At 29.4% G+C, this 18934-nt stretch overlaps 1 protein-coding gene across 1 annotated transcript in view; it reads left to right on the top strand.

Annotated features, from left to right (window-relative positions):
* The window catches only part of LOC119604737, a 33558-nt gene extending 14957 nt beyond the window's left edge, over positions 1-18601 (top strand). The window contains exon 3 of the mRNA XM_037957542.1: positions 17076-18601. Coding sequence (XP_037813470.1) covers positions 17076-18554 — 1479 coding nt within the window. The 3' untranslated portion in view covers positions 18555-18601. The remainder of the gene's footprint in view (positions 1-17075) is intronic.
* Positions 18602-18934: the final 333 nt, after the last annotated feature.

Genomic DNA, 18934 nt, shown 5'->3' on the forward strand with positions numbered 1-18934 from the left:
AGAAATTTTATGTCAAGATAAAAAATTTTCTAAAGAAATTTTATGTCAAGATAAAAAATTTTCTAAAGAAATTTTATGTCAAGACAAAAAATTTTCTAAAGAAATTTTATGTCAAGACAAAAAATTTTCTAAAGAAATTTTATGTCAAGATAAAAAAATTTTCTAAAGAAATTTTATGTCAAGACAAAAAATTTTCTATAGAAATTTTACGACAAGACAAAAAATTTTCTAAAGAAATTTTATGTCAAGACAAAAAATTTTCTAAAGAAATTTTATGTCAAGACAAAAAATTTTCTAAAGAAATTTTATGTCAAGACAAAAAATTTTCTAAAGAAATTTTATGTCAAGACAAAAATGTTGAAAATTTTCCTAGACATTTTGTGAAGACAAAAATGGCAGTAAATTTAAAATTCTGATATAAACACCTGATCTATCATGTGGTAAAATAGCAAAAAAAAAAAAAAAATAAGAGCTTAAAATTTGTAAATGCCGCCTTAAATATTAAATAAAATTGTTTACTACTATAACATGTAAAATCAGGTCGTTTTTTTTTACACAAAATACTACAAAAACAAAAGTAAATATTCATGGTCTCTCTTTCTAAAACAATTAAGGATGGAATATTATTTGTAACTACTACAACTATTACTCTACTCTCTACTATTAAGGAAATAAAATAAATTTGCTGATGCCGCACCCATCACTCAAAGACCGAACGAACGACAGACCGACAGCCTTGCCTGACTTATGGTGACGTTGCAAAAGTGTATGAAGTGCATTTTTAAACGGTATACAAGTCTTTAACTATATTATAAATATTCAGACCCATTCCCACCTACTCGACCCAAATATTTCTTTCCAAAAGATTTTCTTATTGCTGCTAGTAGCTTATATACATACGATGTACTAGTTGTCGGTTTTGAGTGTTTGAGAAAATAAATATATACACTAAAAGGTTAATGACCTTCTATTCATTTATTAAGGTAAAATAGATGAAAATTTAAACTAGTTTTACTTAAGATAAAATTGTTGAGTTTTGAGTTTTCTTAAATAAATAAATTAAAAGTTTTGTCTTAGGTTTAAGATATATTTAATTTTATCATATTTTTTCGTATGATAACTATTGAAATATTGGTGTAGGTTTACAGAAATTTTAGCAAACTATTTAACCTATATGAAATGTGGAATTTTTTTTCTAAGGCTTTTTTATTTTATTTTACAAGAATAAACCATAGAATTGGAAAAAATATACTCCCATTACTCCTAGTATTATTTATGTAAATGTAACAGCTTATCGAAAACGGCGCCTGTTATTTTGGAAACTGTTGTAATTGTTAAAAAAAACAAGGGATATTGAAACATACGCGAACACTTGGAATGGTGTATAATATTTTCTTTCTTTTCTTCTATAGTCATTTTAAATATCGATCCATTTTCCAGTTTTCCCGTACATCGAGGGCATACAAAAAAAAGAAAAAAAAAAACATGCTAGCAGAAAAACTACCCTCTTTGGAACACTCTGATTGTTGTTTGTTTTATTTTCAATATCACCAACGAAATTTACCAAAAACCACCCACCAGCACCCACTTGAAATTATGTTATTTAACAGTGGAGCTATTTATATTCTTATACTATCTTCTTTTTCATTAAGATAAATTTGACCTTTGACCTTAATTTTCAAAAATAAAAGTCTTAACATAAAATTTCTTTAAAACATTTTTTGTCTTCACATAAAATTTTTTTGGAAAATTTTTTATCTTGACATAAAAATTCTTAAGAAAATTTTTGGTCTTGACATACAATTTCTTTAGAAAATTTTTTATCTTGACATACAATTTCTTTACAGAATTTTTTGTCTTGCCATAAAATTTCTTTAGAAATTTTTTTGTCTTGACATAAATTTTTCTTTACAAAACTTTTTGCCTTGACATAAAATTTCTTTAGAAAATTTTTTGTCTTAAAATTTCTTTAGAAATTTTTTTGTCTTAACATAAAATTTCTTTATAAAAATTTTTGTCTTGACATAAAATTTCTTTGTAAAAATTTTTGTCTTGACATAAAATTTCTTTAGAAATTTGTGTGTTGTGATTTAAAATGTCTTAAGAAAATTTGTAATTTTGCTCCACTGTCTATTCTGTTTTTCCCGAACATATGATAAGTCAAAACACACTTGCCGTACTGGCGCCACCGTCATCCTTAACCTCCTACTCTTTGGCATTTTCATAGTTATATGAACCATCATATGTAGTATTATATACTCGAATTATATTTACTATAACTATTTTATTTTTCTTTGTTCTTTTTATTCTGTTTACTCCTGGTAGGTGGTAGTAGTTTTTCACTATTCTTTAATTCCACAAAAACAAAACACACATCTGTAGTACATTTTCCGGCGGTTTAAAAAGGGGTCAATACATCGATAATACAGTACAGTATTTGACTTCAAATATCGAAAACTACGTTGAGTACAATTTACAACTTACTTTTCGGCCAATAAACTTGGAGTCATTCATCACTTTAGTGTCTCTTCTAATCAATCCAAAATCAAAAATCACATTAATGTCCCCAAATAATCTATCGGGTAATCAATCGTTATTTCAGTGAGTTCCCTAAATGTCTAACAAATTGATTGACTCAAATTTATTGCTGAAAACCGAAACAGTTATCCCCCAATTGCAGGGCTGGTTGTGTATATAATTTACAATTTTGTTTTGTTTCCACATTTTCCTTTCTGCACTCTTCTGTGTTCTCATTAATTTTTGTATGTTCGAATGTCTGTGTCTATATATTCTAAATACGAAAGTACATAGTATAGAGCTTGTCCCGGTTATTAAGGTTCGCACAATAACCCCAAAAAATTTATAATGTATACATATTATACGCCCGTTTTTTTTCTGTTACCATAATTTCGGTCATGCGCCCTAAATTGTAGTACAGCAGTCACATATGTAACAAAAGGTTTATTATATATGTATTTTTACACACAATTATCATTTGTAAAGAATTCTTGAATTAGTTAATTTCTGTTTAAAATTTAATTTTTTATTAATTACGTTAATTTTTTTTATTTTAACAAAATTAATTACTTAAAAATTTCAAGATGGATTATATTTTACTAACTTTAGTTTCAAAAACTTCGCTACCACTTTTTCAAAAAATGCATTCAAAAGTTTTCTTAAAAACACATTTTTTGTCATGACAAAATTTTTTATAGAAATTTTAATTTACAATAAAATTGTTTATAGAAATTTTATATCATTGAAATATAATATCAACACATTCTTTAAAGAAATTTTATGTCAAGAAATAATTTTCTAAAATTTTTATAGAAATTTTACTTTATCATAAAATGTCTTTAAAGAAAAATTGTAAAAAAAAATTAACATAATATTTTTTTTGGACAGTTAAATTTTCTGTAGGAACTCTATGCCAACACAATTTCTACGGAAATTTTATGTCAAGACAAAACTTTATAAAAGCAAAATTGTCTGTCAAAGCAATGTCTAAATTTCAGCCAAAAAAATATGTATAAGATATATTTTTCTAAAGAAATGTATGTATGTCAGGGCAAAATTTTCTAAAAAGTTAATGACATGACATCTTTTTTTGAAGAGTTTTTTGTCAAGACAAAATTTTCTATAGAAATTTAGTGTCAAAACAAAATTTTCTATATAAATTTAATATCAAGACAAAATTTTCTATAGACATTTAATGTCAAGACAAAATTTTTTAAAGAAATTTAATGTCAAGACAAAATTTTCCACAGAAATTTAATGTCAAAACAAATTTTATATCAATACAAATTTTTCTAAAGAAATTTAATAACATGACAAATTTTTTTAACAATTTCATGTCAACACAAAATCTATAATAGAAATTTTATGTAAAAACAACTAAATTTAAAAAAAAAAAATTATTGCCGTTAAAATTTTTTTCAAATTTATTTCAAGACAACATTTTTTTGTAAACATTTAAGTCAAGACAAATTTTCTATGGAAATTCAATGACAATACAATTTTCTATAGAAATTTAATACCAAGATAATTTTTTTAACAACTTTATGCCAAGACAACATTTTCTAAAAAGGTAATGTCATGACATCTTTTTTTAAGAGTTTTTTTGTCTACACAAAATTTTCTATAGAATTTTAATGTCAAAACAAAATTTTCTATAGAAATTTAATGTCAATGAAAAATTTTTTAAAGAAATCTAATGTCAAGACAACATTTCTAAAGAGTTAATGCCATGACAACTTTTTTTCAAGTTTTTTATCAAGACAAAATTTTCTATGGAAATGTTATGTCAAAACAGAATTTTCTATATAAATTTAATGTCAAGACAAATTTTCTTTACATATTTCATATCAATACAAATTTTTCTAAAAAAATTTATTGACATGACAAATTTTGTTTAACAATTTCATGTCAACACAAAATCTTTAATAGAAATTTTATGTCAAAACAACTAAATTAAAAAAAAACTTATTGCCGTTATTTTTTTTTTAAATTTATGTCAAGACAAAATTTTTTGTAGACATTTAAGGTAAGACAAATTTTCTAGGGAAATTTAATGACAATACAAAATTTTCTATAGAAATTTAATATCAAGAAAAAATTTTTTAACAACATCATATCAAGACAAAATGTTCTATAACAATATTATATCACATATAAAATTGTATGTCAAGACACATTTTTAAGGAAAATTTTTGTCAAAAAAAAAATGAACTAAAACATCTAAAAATTATATTTTCTTAATTTTAAAGCAACAACAAAATTGAGAAAAAAAATCTATTAGAAATTAAAAAAAAATATCAAATTACAAAATCAAATTCGAATCAAACTAAAAAAATCAATAGCTAGGAAAAGAGAACAAGCGAAAAAAAAGAAAAACATATGATGGGGTGTGGGTGGCATTCGAATGCATTGAGTGATATATACATGTTTACATTTGCAAAATGTAAACAAAATAAAAATACTAAATGCGTGTGTGTGTAAATTTTCTCTTTTAAAAACAGTGTTGCATTTTTATGACACATAAATAACAACCGCAAATATATAAAAAACAACTGATAGACAGATAGATAGATATCATAACAACATACAACTTTGTGGTATTTGTGGGGCTGTTAAATGAATACAAAATAAAAATTTATTACTATATTTACTGCAAATTTAATACATCTCTCCTCTCTACGTACATTAACTTTCTAAAAGGAACTAAAGTTATTTTTAGACAGTCATTTTCTTTCTTTGTAATTTAATGCAGTTGTCTGTCACAATACTACGCTTTCAAACCATCAATCTATACATCAATCAATCAGTTAAATAGTTCTCTTTCTCTTTTTTCTGTAATTTACACCTTTGAAAAAAAAAAACATTGCTTATGTTTTGGATGTAGAGTAATTATTTTGAGTATATTTTTTTTTTTTTTTTTTTGTATGTAACTTGCTATTTATTATTTACTATGTTTTGAAATAAAAAAGTACTATTTACACTCTGTCATCACCGTCATACAATTTTTCATTCATAAACCAGAAAAAAAATCATAGAGCTTGATTTTTACTATGAATGAGTTGAGGTACTAGTTTGGTGGCTCTTGTTTTCGTTTTTATTTTTTTGCTTTATTATTGTTTTTTTTTTTTTTTTTCTAAAAATATAACACGTTAATTAAATATGTCGCGCCAACATTGATTAGATTTTGTAAAAGTTTTACCAATATTGTATTGACATTTAAATTCTAGAAACACGTTATCTTGCCATATAATTTATTTTCTTATCTTGACATAAAATTTCTATAGAAGATATTATCTTCATCAAATATTTCTAAACAGTATTTGTCTTGATATAATCTTTATAAAATATTTTGTCTTGACATAAACTTTTATAAAAAATCCTTTGTTGACAAATTCCGTAGAAAAATTGTCTCCACTAAAAATGTTTTGACATAAACTTTTGCTTTAACATAAAATAATGCTAAAAATTATAAAAGTAGAAAATTTTGTCTTATAGAATATATAGAATTATAGAATTCTTTAAAAAATGAATTTTGACATAAAATTTCTATTTCATACTTAAACTTAACATTAAATTGTAAATGACCGGCTTTAGTAGCTATTCTCTTCCCTCTTTTAATGAAATCTATTCATTTAAATTATTTATTTGTTCTCTCTAATCTAATACACAGAAAGTTTTAATACGACTTAAGTCAGGTTTTTTTACAATATGTACGTAGAAAAAAAAATGTACACAATACTAAAAAAGAATTTGAAATTATTTTAAAAACATTTCAATTAATTAACGTTTCACTATATTTCCTTATTTGTACTAAAATTGTTCATTATCATACATTGTTGTATTATTCCACTCTCTCTCTCTCTCCCGTCATTTTACAGTTACAACAATGTATTTGGGCATGAATGTAAGTGTAAAATGTCATGTTTTTATTTACATTGTTGCTGTTTAAATAAGCAAGTGCAAAATAATTGTAAAATGCACAAATAGAATTGGCGATTAGGGGGGCATTTAGTTTAAAGGAAAAATAATTATTTTGATATATATGTATGTATAACAGAAATTTATTATAACATTGTTTTTCTCTGTCTTGACATAAATGTTGCTTAGACCTAAGATTTCTATAGAAAATTATATCTTGACATAAATTATCTATACACAATTTTGTTTTGCCATAAAATTTGTATTCAAAATATTGTCTTGACATAAATTTTCTATATAAAATTTAGTTCTGACATAAAATGTAGAAAATTATGTCTTGACATAACAAATTGTATCTTGACAAAACATTTTATTGAAAATTGATATAAAATGTATATAGAAAATGTTGTCTTGTCTCGATATAAAATTTCTAAAGAAAATTTTGCTTTGATATACAATTTCAATATAAAACTAAGTCTTGACAAAAGATTTCTATAGGAAATTTTGTCTTGACATAAAATTTCTAAATTCTGAAAATTCTGTCTTGACATACAATTTGTATAGACAATTTTGACGTGACATAAAATATCTAAAGAAAAGGTTGTCTTGACATAGAGAAAATTATGTCTTGACAAAAAATTTTGTCTTGTTATAAAATTTCTAAAAAAAAATATCATTTTGATAAAAATTATTAAACAAAATTTAAATTTTACAAAATTTTCAAGTTATTTATTACTTTTTACTTAGCGTCACCCTATTAAATATACACTCAGAGAAACTTTTTCTTACAAAATAAATAAATAATACAAAGTACAAAAACAAATTAAAGTTTAACAATACAATACAATGTTGCTAATTTAAAACACGTGCCAGTTTTTCTTCTACAAAAATATTAGCAAGTGTACAGTATTGTTCGAAACCTAAGAAACATTTTCCAGCAGTAGTAATCAAAGTCCTCTATAGGTTTTATTTACATAAGTTTTCATTCAAAACAACAATATTTTTATTAAATTAAATAATAAAAATTAAACTTCAAACTTCTATTTTTCAAATGCAATATTTCTAAATTGCAACAGGTTTGATCAACATTGAGGACTTTTTCGAAACCGCCCAAGATGAGTTAAAATATAATCTTGGCAACACTTGCCAACTGTTTATATTTTATAAATTTTAAAAAATATTACTTTAATTAAACGAGGTTAAAATAAAGCAGCAGGTTTTTCACAAAAATAAACAATAAATCCAATTTATGTATCGACTGGTTGTGTGCAACAATGTAATCGAAAAAATGTATTAACAAAATTTAGGTTGAAGAAAGACAGCGGAAAAAAACAGCTGTTTAAAGTAAAAAATAATAATAAATTATTTGCCCCTGCTGATGATTAAATGTAAGAAAATAATGAAAGAAAATACATAATGATCCAAATACAGCACATGTACAGCTGTTTTTAATTATTTTCATTCATACTTGCCACACAACGGTGTTTGTGTGTGTATGTATATTTAACGATCTTACAAACAAATGTAAAGAGAAAAAAAAACTGACATGACAGATAGATAGACAGATCTACAATACAATGAAATTAAAAGACCAAAAACAAATATTTAAACAAACACACAAAAATGAGAACAATTTAATAACAATAAGCAGCTGTTTTTTATACACATACATATTTAAAAGATATTTTTTTTATTTTTCTTCTAAATAAACACACATACTCACCTACACAATTATTAAAGAAATAAAATTAAAAATAAACCTGCAATGAATGACAGCATAAACACATGTTTTTTATTTATTTTTTTTCTTATTGTTGCTGCTGCTCTATTTTTATTTTGTTTGTATCTGCCAAATAGTTGTACTTGTATGAAAAATCTTTAATTAAACACTGGCGCCATTTTTAAAATTTTGTAAAAAATCATGTTTGCCACAATATTTTATGACTAATTCACTTAAATAGAATGAACGAACATTTCATGAATAATTGCAATAATATTTTTTTTTTTTTGCCCCCAATTATTTAAAAAAAATGTGGGTGGGAAAAAAATGGCAAAAAAAGTACTATCAAAGAAAGAGAAAATGTGGGGAAATTTGAGAATTCATGATTGGAAAATAGTATTTAAGGTTGGCAACACCGAATCACAGCATTGCCAATTAGTAATTCTTGGAGTGCTTTACGTGAGCATCTTTCTAGAAGGCCTACAATCGGCGTGATCTTTTTCATCCACAATTGTGGCCTTAGCTCACTGATTGCGTAGCACCAACAAATATATAAAAAGAAAGACATATATTCGTAAGACATATCATTTGACATTTATCATGTGTTCGAAAAAATTCGTTATATGGTCAAAAATGTGACATTTTTCCCGTCAAATCTGACGTTTTTTTAAAGGGGAATTTGCGGGAAAATGCGTTTTAGCGATTTGCGGGAAATTTGGAGATTTATAAGCAGATTAAATAGTTATTTTTGTAATAAACATACTTATAATATTTTCCGAAAAAATCAGTCTAAAGTCTAGTCTATATATGTTAGATAGTTACTTTGAATAGAGAATATACATATATACATCAAATCCGAAGAAATACACCTAGGCCTCTATCGGGTATGTTGTGCGCTCCTTAACCAGTGCATCAGGTGGGAATCGAACCCACCACCTCCGGTCTACCAGACTAGAACAATAACCACTAACCTACCGGAGGCCACTAGTCTATATAAAGTCTGATTTATAGTGTAGTCTATAGACAGGTCTGCAGTCTAGTATATAGTCTAGTCTACAGTCTGGTCTTTAGTTGAGTCTATAGTCTGCACTAAAGTATAGTATGTAGCCTAGTCTTAAGTCTGTAATATATTCTAGTCTACCCTTCTAATTCAAAGTATAATTTATAGTCTTGTCTATAAGTCTAGTTTATAGTCTATATATAAAGTGGTTCAGTGTACATCCCCAATTTATTGGAATTTTGTATTTATTTGGGAAATTTTCAGGTATTGAATAATTTTTACGTTTTCTAGCGGCTTTTGCAAAAGCCTAACTCTAACAATTTCTAGCGGTTTTTGTAATATAATATGATTTGACGGGAAATGGTGCCGACACAGTCTATATCTCAAATTTAGGATTTTTTCTTATTCGGTAAGATTCGGTTCAGTAGGGTTACATGTTTCTTGGTAAATCTATACATATTTCTATGTATTTATTATAAAATGTTTGTATAACTTGAGTATTATTTATAGACCGACCGGCATTATCAATTTAATGTATTTTAATTGAAAAAAAAAAAGAAACAACAACAACAATAAACTAATGCTAAATACTTCTTGACACAAGGCTGAAAGCAAAATGTACATGATAAATATTTATAGTTTCTACGAAAAAATTATAAATAAATATAAGATTAAACAACAAAACACAATAAAAATTATAAAAAAAACCCAAGAATGAAAAAAAGACAAAGAAAAAAACAAACAGCTGAGAATATCACAGTTATATTAATTTCAAATCAGCTGATGTGTTATTTTTTGTTTTTATTTTTGTAGTTGCTTTTTAAGGTTATATGCAATCACATAATCATACAAACGTTTATAAACAAAGGCTATACAGCTGTTTTCTTGTTGTTGTTTGTTTGTTTGTTGTTTAGAGCATTCATGACAAAAGAAAACTGTTTTGCATTTTTAAAGGTTTCTTTTATATTGTAAAACTACATTTTTAAACAAGAATTTTGTTTTAAAAATAGTAAAGTTATTTTAATTATTAAAAAATATTTGACAAATGCACTCATCTCCAACATAATTTATTTTAAAGACAGCTGTGTCATATTTGCACTTATTTCTTCTCTTCTTTTCTTGATTATTTTAAATCTTTATTTCTCTAGTTATTATCGTTGCTTTTTATTTTTTTTATACCTACACAGTGTTATATGTATGTCAAATTATTTTAAATAAAATAGAGAAATAAAAGTAAAAATAAACTACAACACGTGTTTGAAAATGAGCTCATTTTTTTAAAATGCGTTAAGGTCATTCACTTCAGTTTTTTATTTCGGTTATATGTTAAATTATTTTTTTTGTTGGTGTTAATAAAAATGTTTGGCTTTTTAAGTTTTGACCCCCATTGTTTTGTTCAAAAAGCTGTTTAAAACATAGTATTTTTTTTTCTTCTTTGAATTAATGGCAAAAAAGTGTTAAAAATAAATTAAAGAAATACTTTCGGTTTTATTAAACAAGAAACTAAATTTTTTTCTCAGCTAATTAAACAAAAATAGTTTATAATAATGAAACCACTGTATACATACATACTATGTATGTATGTAGATACCTAGACGGTTTCGGTTGATGGCTAATTTGCCCTCTTAACGAAAAAAGAAACAAGTAAAAATGTTCAAACTAGTAAAATATTTGACATAATAGTGTGCAATTATGTACATATATGAATAATGTTCATAGTCTGAACTAGGGATGCCAAATGGCTTTTACAAATCTCGGAATTTGAAAACTTCTATCCCGGTAATTTTAGGGATCCTGGGATTTTGGAATTGCCATCTCTAAACTGAACACAATAGAAATATGACGTTAGTTAAATAGGTACCTAACAAATATTTTATAAGAAACAAAGCTTTTCGGAGGATCATTACTAACTCATTTGGATTGTATTGGATTGACACAGAGAAATCAATATTGAACGAAAGTTTCTCAAGATTGTTGCTATTCGCCAGTAATTTTGAATATAATTTGCAGCGCAACTTTTTGAACCATTAGATCATTAATAAAGCTGTTCATTACGACAAAAGTAGCCTTAGAAGGAGTGGTAGTTTGGAATCTAGGAAAAACCCAGATATTTTGCATTAACACACAACTTGCACCCTATTTAATGTAGATAGAGTTAATTCAGATATTATAGAACTTTTTCGTGAGGGGTACAGTTCCATTTTCACCTAGTCCACTTATCGTACAATAGGTACTGAGTATTTTTAATACGATATACATATTTGCCATATACCACTAAGGAGACTTCGTCCGCATTCACAATAACGTTAAATATCATAGATATGAATTCCATAAAAAGAGGGTTTAAGGCCTGATTCCACAGAATTGCTGATAATACCCCGTGTTGAGGTTTTCGTTTTGCCACCTTTGTGAAAGTTTTTGCTTCCAGATACTGTGCCGACCAGAGATACAAGCCGATGCAAAATGATCGGCGGCGGCGGCGCAACCGTTTTAGGTCGGCGGCGGCGGCGGCGGCTTATTATAGAAAATATCGGCGGCGGCTAAATTGTCGGCTCAATTTAAGTTTTTCTTTAGAAATTGACCTTATAAGGTTTATTATATTGAAAAATCTTTGTATAATAGTCTGTTACATAGAAACCTGTCTCTATATAAGTTTTTTTCTGCAGAAAATGGACATTTATAGTAGTTTTCACTATTTTAATATTAGCACAATATTGTGTGGCAACTCTTTTCAATTTGCCATAAGAATTTAAAATAGTGGCAACTCCGTTCAATTTGGTGAAATTATGTTCCGAAATACATGTGTGATTCTAATCTTTATCAGCGGCTACGTTTAAGCCGGCTTAGCTTTTGAGCCGAAAGAAGTCGGCGGCGGCGCGGCTTGCAAAATATTACCGGCGGCCAGCCGCCGCCGATTTGAGCCGTCTCGGCTTGTATCTCTGGTGCCGACTGGTCAGAAGTCTGCATAAAAGCTATAGTTGGCTAGCTAATACCGATGTAATAGGCTGGGGTTGCATATTGTTGAATGCGCCTTTAATGTCGAGAAAGAAGACTTTATTCCCACTGTGCAATGTGTGTTTTAGGCATTATGCATACTGTGGTATTAGATATTTTCTAGCATTTCTTTGTTTGGTCTAATAGTCAGTTCTTGACAAAGATCACGTAGGCCTATTTAAAAAACAAAACAAACAGCTGACTGACAGACACACATGTTGACATATTTTATATGTTTGAATGCATTTGACTAATACCTATCTTTTGTTTCAATTTGTTTTTATTTTCTTTTGTCCAACGACCTGTGTATGTAAAATTTCAAAGATAGATCTGGGGATTTTAAAGAATTAAAAGAAAAAAATCCAAAATACAAGGCGCGCCATTTATAGAAATACAATACGATAACACACAACCATAGCATTCGGCGGTCGTTCTCATTTCTTAAAGGCAACAAAAATAACAAACCAAATATTTTCTTTTCTGCAAGATTTTTCAATACAAAAAAAATGCAATTGTTTGGTTAAGGAGAGGAGAAGGGGGTAGGTAAGGTATGTGTATTTGTTTGGGTGTGTAAACATCAGCTGCTTTGCGTAGTTTTTTTTTTTTTTTTTGATTTCTTTCATTTTAGTCATTCAAACACATACTATATATTGGAAATTGTTGATTTTTTCGGGGAAACTGGAAGTTGTGTGTGTTGGACTATTTGCAAGGTGTGATGGAAAGACAGAGATAGCAATATCTTTAATTATCTGGTATAACTCTCACACTTGTTACTTAATATTTCCGTTTTATTCTCTCTCTAACTTCCACTCTCTGTAATTTATACCGAAAAAAACATGTGTTTTTACACCATGTGTTTCAATTTCTAGGGTGTTTCTTTCTGTTTTGTACCACTGCTGTATTTTTGTTTCCAATCAGCCGGATGAAGAGTGAGAGAGAGTGAGCAAGTCGTAGTATTTGTTTTGTTATGAATATAAGGTGGAAAAAGAAACACAAAAATTTGCTCAACATAGTTAAGGCGAATATTTTTTTGTTTTTATATTTGGTTTGTTGTTTTGTTTTTTCCCCCGTATTATTGTTCGCTAAACACAACAACAATAACAGCAACTATAAACTTAGAGAGGAGTAGTATGACGCCGCGCGTTCCGTTTACACACACACATACTTATACCAACGTTTAATACACAAAAAAAGTACAGTCACCACAAAAACGAACATTGAATGAATTGTTTACAAAACAGAAACAAAACAAAGAAACAGAGACGATAAAAACCAACACAGTGGAATTAATAAAAAAACAAAATAAACACAATAATAATGAAAAGCCGCTAAAAACATATGAGCGTTTTATTTGTGTTGTTTTTGTAAATATTTTTAGTATTTGTTTACATTTGTTTTGTTGTTGCTGTTTTTCTGTTTTGTTTACAGTATGTGCAATTGTTAAGAAACCTCTGCGACCTCCTCTTGCTGCTTTATGTGTTGTTGGCCCTTTCATTGAGTTTAAATTTTTGCAGTGGTTTTATAAATTGTCTGTATTTTACTTGTGTTTATTGTGGGATTTTTTGATTTAACATTTATTTGTGCTTAATTTAAATTACCGGCATTTAGTAAATTTTTGTTGTTATTTTGTTGGCGGCGTCATTTTAATCAGTTGTTTTTACAATTATATTTCACAGTACAATTTCACTAACTAATTTGTAAGAAGAAATTATAGAGTGAATTATGGCATTCGTGATCGAGTGAAATTTTAAGATGATGGGCATTCGATATCGAATAATAAATCTAGTAGGTATAGTAGGTATTTTAGATAAATTTCGGTTTCGAAATGGATTTCCGATATGAAAGCTTGTTCGATTACGTATTTAGTATGTAATTCGGTCCCTTGTTATTTCTCTGTTCGGGGGATTGAACCCTTTGATTGATTTCCTACTAAGTTCTTTCAATATCTTCCAGGTTTCTAAATACACTGACTCAAACAATTGTCCGTACACCAGTCATTATAAAACATATTTTGTAATATTATCTAAAGTATTTCACCAATTCAAATAATTTTAATTTTTAGAATACGTTATAATGTTGTAATAAATTTCCCAGTTACAAAAACATTATATAATAATCTAATTGGTTTTAAGCGATTAATAAAATGCAACACTGCTAAAATTAAACTCAAAAAATTGCCCGTACAGGTAGAAAAAAGTAAATGATGCAGCTCTAAAATGTAACGGAACTTAGAAAAAAAGTTTTTTTCTTATTGCTAATGTTGTCAGCATTGATTTAAAATCTTACTGTTGATTTTTACATTTTTCACATTTAAAATGAGTGCAAATAATAAACGTGGAACAAAAATTCCTTTAGACATCAAGGATTTAATAATAAAAATGTACAATGAAGGAAAAAGTTATGGACAAATTTCGGAAATAGTATCAAGGCCACGATCTTCTGTCCAATATGTCGTAGAAAAGTTTAAAAAATCTGGTTTGTTACAAATTTCTCCAGGTAGAGGCCGCAAAAAAATTATTGATTTACGATTAGGACGGAAAATTGAACGGATGGTGAAGCTCGATCCAAAAATGAGTGCAGTGGAAATAGCGAGAATTATTAAAGAAAGTGAAAACGTAGCTCTAAATGCACAAACAATCCGAAATTTTCTTCATCAATGCCAGTATAAGGCATGTGTACCACGTAAGAAGCCGTTTATTTCAAAAAAGAATGTGAAACTACGCTTGGAGTATGCCAAAAACTTCGTAAACAAAACGGAAGACTTCTGGAAAACGGTAATTTTTACGGATGAGAGCAAGTTTAACATTTTTGGGTCAGATGGCCGGAGATTTGTGTGGCGTAGAGAAAATACCGCCCTCGAATTAAAAAACCTCAAAGCAACAGTGAAACACGGTGGTGGTAGTGTCATGGTGTGGGGTGCTATGTCCGCAGGAGGTGTCGGAAATATAGTATTTGTTGAAACGACAATGGACAAAAATCATTACTTAAATATATTAGAAGAAAATTTAGAAGCCAGTGCAGAAAAATTGGGCATTAAAGATGATTTTCGATTCGTTCAAGATAACGACCCAAAACATAAATCGAAAATTGTATGTGAATGGTTACATAATAATGTAAAACAAGTGCTTCCACATCCTCCCCAGAGTCCAGATCTGAACCCTATAGAGCATTTATGGGGAATTTTGGAAAAAAAAAAAATTAGGCAACATACAATTACTAACAAACAAATGCTAAAAAATACAATTCTTGAGGAGTGGCGCAATATTGACAGCGAAACGACAAATAAATTAGCACTGTCAATGAAAAATCGTTTGACAGATGTCATTAAAGCTAAAGGATACCATACAAGCTATTAAAACTATTAAATTTCTAATTTAAGCTATACTTAAGTTTCAATCACTATATTGTACGGAGAATTTTTTGAGCTTAGTTTCTGTAGTACTCTTTTGTTTTTTTTATTTAATAAAATTTAAATTGTCTTTACCTCTATTGTGTTTTTATTTATTTTATATACCTAATGTAGTTTTTAAAAATACTAAACTTTTTATTGTACGATACATATTTTTTAAACTACAATAAATAATATTGTCAAAAGCTTAGTGTACGGGCAATTGTTTGAGTCAGTGTAGGTAGTTGGTTATATAAGATGGTCCGAGATCAGTGGTTTTTCCTTTGGAATGTCTGTTTTGCAGCCAAACTCATACTGTTGTTACGAATTTAATCTTTCGAAATAGGGAAATAGTTTTGGCCTATGGCTATTTAAGTAGTGTATTTTAGGAAAAACCCCATTGGTTTATTTTTTATAATATTTTTGAAGAAAATATTCTTGAACATAATTGAAATTTAATCAAATCAAATAAAAGATCAAACAAATTAACAAAAGCAAAAAATATCTCTTTGCACATGCATACATACCCACATAGTATTTCTCTAACAATGCCAAATGTCAGTGACCGTCATTGGAATGCAATTATGCAGCGCTAAATCCAACTTAACATGTAGTACAATCTCCACTCTACGCTATAGGTACACACACAACAAACAAATTGTATGCAAAATGCGAAGAATCACACACATAAAGTGCAGAGACACAATATTCGATATGGCCAAACGTATGTATGTGCAAATGTTGTCATATGTTACTTGGCAAGTTGCATTTTGTTGGATGGCGCGCAAAATTCTCGATTTAAATAACAAACAACTTGAGAATACATTTACGATTTGCTTTGGCAGACAGACATTTAAATATTCATCAATATCAGGGTGTAAAATGTGAACATTCCATTAAAGTATCTTGTTGTTTTGTGTGCTCTTTAAGCTCTACTTACAATTGGAGAAATGAAGAATAATAAAGAAAATGCAGGTCACAATTTTCTGTAAAAGAAATTCATTGAGTAGCAGGCGTACATAATGAATTTGTATATCTATCTATCTATCTATCTATCTATCTATCTATCTATCTATATCTATCTATCTACCTTTCTAACTATCTATCTATCTATCTATCTATCTATCTATCTATCTATCTATCTATCTATCTATCTATCTATCTATCTATCTATCTATCTATCTATCTATCTATCTATCTATCTATCTATCTATCTATCTATCTATCTATCTACCTATCTATCTATCTATCTATCTATCTATCTATCTATCTATCTATCTATCTATCTATCTATCTATCTATCTATCTATCTATCTATCTATCTATATATGTATATCTATCTATCTATCTATCTATCTATCTATCTATCTATCTATCTATCTATCTATCTATCTATCTATCTATCTATCTAACTATCTAGCTATCTATTTGTATATATATGTAGTCTAGGGCATATTTAATTTATCATACTTACTAACAACTTAACGCCCATATTTTTTTTTAGATTTTTAACAAATTTCCTCTTTTTCTCTTTTTAGGCCGCCATACTACAGCAAACATCGCAGTACATCTGTGAATTGGAAAATCAAAAAACACAACTATTGGCACAAAATAGCCAACTGAAACGTCAACTGGGGCAACATGAAGCTGGCAGCGGTGGAGGTGGCGGAAGTAGTAGTAGCACAAATCCAGATGCCGGCAATAATGGTGAAAATGTTACAGGTGTAGCCGTTAAGAAGCGCAAACTAACCGATAATGTAGCCAATGTTCAAACCATAAGTGATTCCTCGGATGAGGGTCTTGGATCAATGTCTCCAGAACCAATGACTTTATTAAATGCTGCTGGAGGTACGGTGGCAGTAAATACCAAGGCTCAAATACTATTACAACAGAACACAAAAGAAATGGTCGAATTGAAGGAGCAGCTGTATAAGGAAAGACGTTTACGTACCATGTTGGAGGAGGAATTACAAATGATCAAACGCCAATTGTATTCAGTAGCAACAGCACCCCAACCCTCCGCGGTAGAGGCCGATGAGACGGATGGCACCACCACAACCACTTACATTCCCCGTGAAGTAATCGAACACACTGGTAATTTGCTGCGTGAAGATTGCGAAGAGTTTTCCTATGTAGAAATTGATGAATTAACGGGCCAGCAGCAGGTGGTGGTTTGCTCTACTATTGAGGAATTGGATAGTGAAGCAGCCGCCGCAGCAGCCGAAATCATAACCGAAGATAATGTGCACGAAGAAGTGGTATTGTCCTCCAGCTCTACCGAATCGGAGCAAGAGGTAGCTGTGAATGCTATAGCAAAAGCCTATGCCGAGGGCAACTCTCCTACACCCGCCATGTTACAACCCATCTTGCAGGCAGCTATTAAGGCCACACCAAAAGTTGAGGTGGAACGTATAACGGATGCCACTTTAAAAAAGGTAAAAACTGAGAAAATCGAACAAACGAGTGGTCTAACACGTTCACGACAAAATCTCGAAACAATAGTGGAAGCCATACGCCATCTAGAGGGCGATCATTTGTTCACCGACAGCAATGGTGAACAGCACAAGGTGTTGGTACAAACCCAAGCGGTAAGAGCAATAGGCCAAGATGCCCCACTCGCTTTGACCAACAAACAACATGTGGTGGCACAACGTAAAACATTAGCGGAATTACGACCCTTCCTACAGCTTAAGGGAGGCAGTAAACAGGTCACTATTGTGGGTGGTGGAGGCACGGCCATGACCCTAACGAAGGCCGGTGCTGCGGTCATACAAAAAGATATTTCAAAGTCAGTAGCAGCTGGTAGTTCAAGTGGTGGGGCCACCGTAACTTCGGTTGTTTCTCAAAATGTTACACCCACCGCCATTTTTAAGGTTCAAACAAATGCCGCTGGCGGCAGTACAACAATAACAAAAGTTGGCACTACAACAGCGGGATCACCGGCTAATGTTACCATTAGTACTACGGCGGTAAAGCAGTGTCGTCCGGGTGTTATTGTGGCCAAACAACTGTCTTGATTTCGCGGCCTCCCAATAAACCAGCAGCAGCAGCAACAACAACAATTGCAACGTAATAAAGTTGCTTTCAACAAAAACAATAACAACACAGCCTTGAAACAACATCAAATCACACATCATCAACGGCATCATAAACAACAACATAATCCTCCACATCATATGAATGAAGATAATGAAGGTGACGACGACACTAGCTACAGAACAGATGATGATGAAGAAGTAGATCCTAATAATGATGGTGGTGGTGCGGATGCGAATGCGGGTGGTGGTGACGATGTTTCAAATCAAGTTAAAGCATTAAAGGAATTTGAAGAGAATTTACAGGAATTTGATGAGTATAAAGAAGAAGAAACAACAACAACAGTAGTAGATGATGAGGA

Source organism: Lucilia sericata, unplaced genomic scaffold (genome assembly GCF_015586225.1).
Source record: "Lucilia sericata isolate MDLA Ls3-8-SP2 unplaced genomic scaffold, ASM1558622v1 Contig000422F_arrow, whole genome shotgun sequence".
Lineage (NCBI taxonomy): Eukaryota > Metazoa > Arthropoda > Insecta > Diptera > Calliphoridae > Lucilia > Lucilia sericata.